A 2030-nucleotide genomic window follows, 5' to 3' on the forward strand; every position below is an offset into this window, starting at 1 on the left:
GCGTGGGTGTTCGCCAAGTGCGAAGAAAAAGTCTCGCTAACTCAGCGAGCCGGTACGCTGGACAGCCCGGGTGCCGTTACTCTTCAAGTCGGGTTGCTTGTGCCCCGGCGGCCTGTAAAAGCGCTAGCGCGCCGCTGTCCATCCTTTGGTGGAGGGCACAGGATTTTGTCAACAGTGTCCGCTAGCTCCGCGGATCTCCGGAAGAGTGGACCTCGGTTGGTAGGTGTCGGCGAAGGGCGAGACACCCGCTGTCCCAGTTGGGCCGAACCGCGAGGGGACAACCCCTGCGCAGGCCAACAAGCGCCGACCTAACTCGGCGATTGTTGTGGTTTGTGCTGAGGAATCCACATCTGACGATATTTGTGTGTTCTGCAACACCACACCGAAACTAACTCACTGAGCTTCCTGAAGCATATCGCAAATGCCTCAGCGGTTTTGCACTTCGGCAGTCATTGCCAATCCAGCTGTTTGCTTGCTCTGCGAGATTGGGCGTTGTTTCGTCGTAGGTTGGAAACATGAATGTTTCCTGGTACTTGTACTTGACCCAGTGAAGTTTATCGATCCCGTTCAAGTACTCCACAGCGGCGGGTTTTGTCAGCGACAGCTCGTTAGCGAAGACTTTGTAGGCGTTTTCACAATCACTGCGGGCCACATTGTTGATCAGCCCACGTTCCTTTCCGTGCCCTTTCGGTCGATGTTCTCCTTGATGTGGCGTAAGCAAAACCGGTGCCCAGCCTTCGGAAACACCGCTGCAACCGCGGACAAGAGACCTTTCTGGCGATCGGAAAGAACCGTAAAACTCTCGAAATCACCCAGGGCTTCTATCACGACAGTCAGTAGCCACATCCAGTTCTCATAGTCCTCCGTAGGGACAAGAGAAAACGCGAACGGGAGAATGTGGACGTTGTAGTCCTTGGCTGTCGCGACCAGATAAACAATATAATCGTTCATCTCTCCATTGAGGTGAGCTCCGTCTACACCAAATAGACACCTCGCCATTGTAGCTACACGGATACCAATGTTGGGGATAAAGTAGGCTCTTTTAAATGTTCCATCACCACTTTTTTTTCAAACTTCCACACCGACCCTAGGTTTTAGTCTGTCATTAACTTCAGATAACTCTCCAGTTTCTGGTAGTTGATACGTCGCTCAACACTGTGGGCTTCGGAAAGTATGCGTTTGGTCTGTGAAATCGCGGAGAGACTCACTTCAAACCCCTTGGAAACGAAAAATCCGAAATTTTCGATCCTGTCATCTTGTCGGTCTTGCCTTCGTAGAGAGGGAGCATTTCATATTCCACCAGACGAGTTAGCTCCAAACCACTGACCGTAGAGGTTCTCTTGTCCTTCAGAGAACGAGGGATGGTTCCTTCAGCTACGGGACGGCTCGAAAAACCCGCGTGCTTAATGTGGTTGTGGCCGAAGTTGAACCGCGTACCTTTCCAGAAACCCTCGGCGCCAGAAACATTAATTGAAAATGGGCAGATAATTTCCTCACAGTTTGCCTCTTTGTCGAAGCATTGCTGCTCATTTAGCTTCTTGCACACGTACTTGGCGTTTCTGACACCATCACGCTTGCTACTATAACCCTCAGCCCTCAGCTGAAAGCCGGGTGCTTGCGCAAATGCCTTGCACCTAGTCTGAATTACCTTCTGAGCGCCATGATCCTCGGATCCAATGTTATCCTGACGATCGTAAGCGACACCTCAGTCGTCCAGACTTCGGTCCGTTTGTTGTACGTGTACCTCCGACCGCAGCAACCCCATAGACACGGCCATCGAGAAGTTAGAATCATCCACCCGAAATCTCTCGCCGCCATACACCTTACTGGTCTTGGTTGTACGCATTTCGGTGTTATCCAGACTGGTTGATACTAGAGGGCAGAAAATTGATGAATGATTTGATTGTGAACGCGTCTAATAGACGATAAGGAAGCGGGCATGTTGATCTTATTATTAGAGTATAGTTATTGATTTCATAAGACGTAGAAGCCAGTGAACTTTGGTTGTATGTGATAAAATATATGTTCCG

At 50.2% G+C, this 2030-nt stretch overlaps 1 protein-coding gene across 1 annotated transcript; it reads right to left on the reverse strand.

The window, feature by feature from the left end:
- Nucleotides 1-660: 660 nt before the first annotated feature.
- IUM83_18218 (uncharacterized protein) lies at nt 661-1662 on the reverse strand (the record flags this gene model as incomplete). The annotated part of the gene is made up of 3 exons (XM_067943204.1): nt 661-974; nt 1438-1559; nt 1649-1662. 3 exons carry the CDS (start codon nt 1660-1662, stop codon nt 661-663), a joined length of 450 nt encoding a protein of 149 aa, XP_067785910.1.
- Nucleotides 1663-2030: the final 368 nt, after the last annotated feature.

Source organism: Phytophthora cinnamomi, assembly GCF_018691715.1.
Source record: "Phytophthora cinnamomi strain GKB4 chromosome Unknown Contig73, whole genome shotgun sequence".
NCBI lineage: Eukaryota > Oomycota > Peronosporomycetes > Peronosporales > Peronosporaceae > Phytophthora > Phytophthora cinnamomi.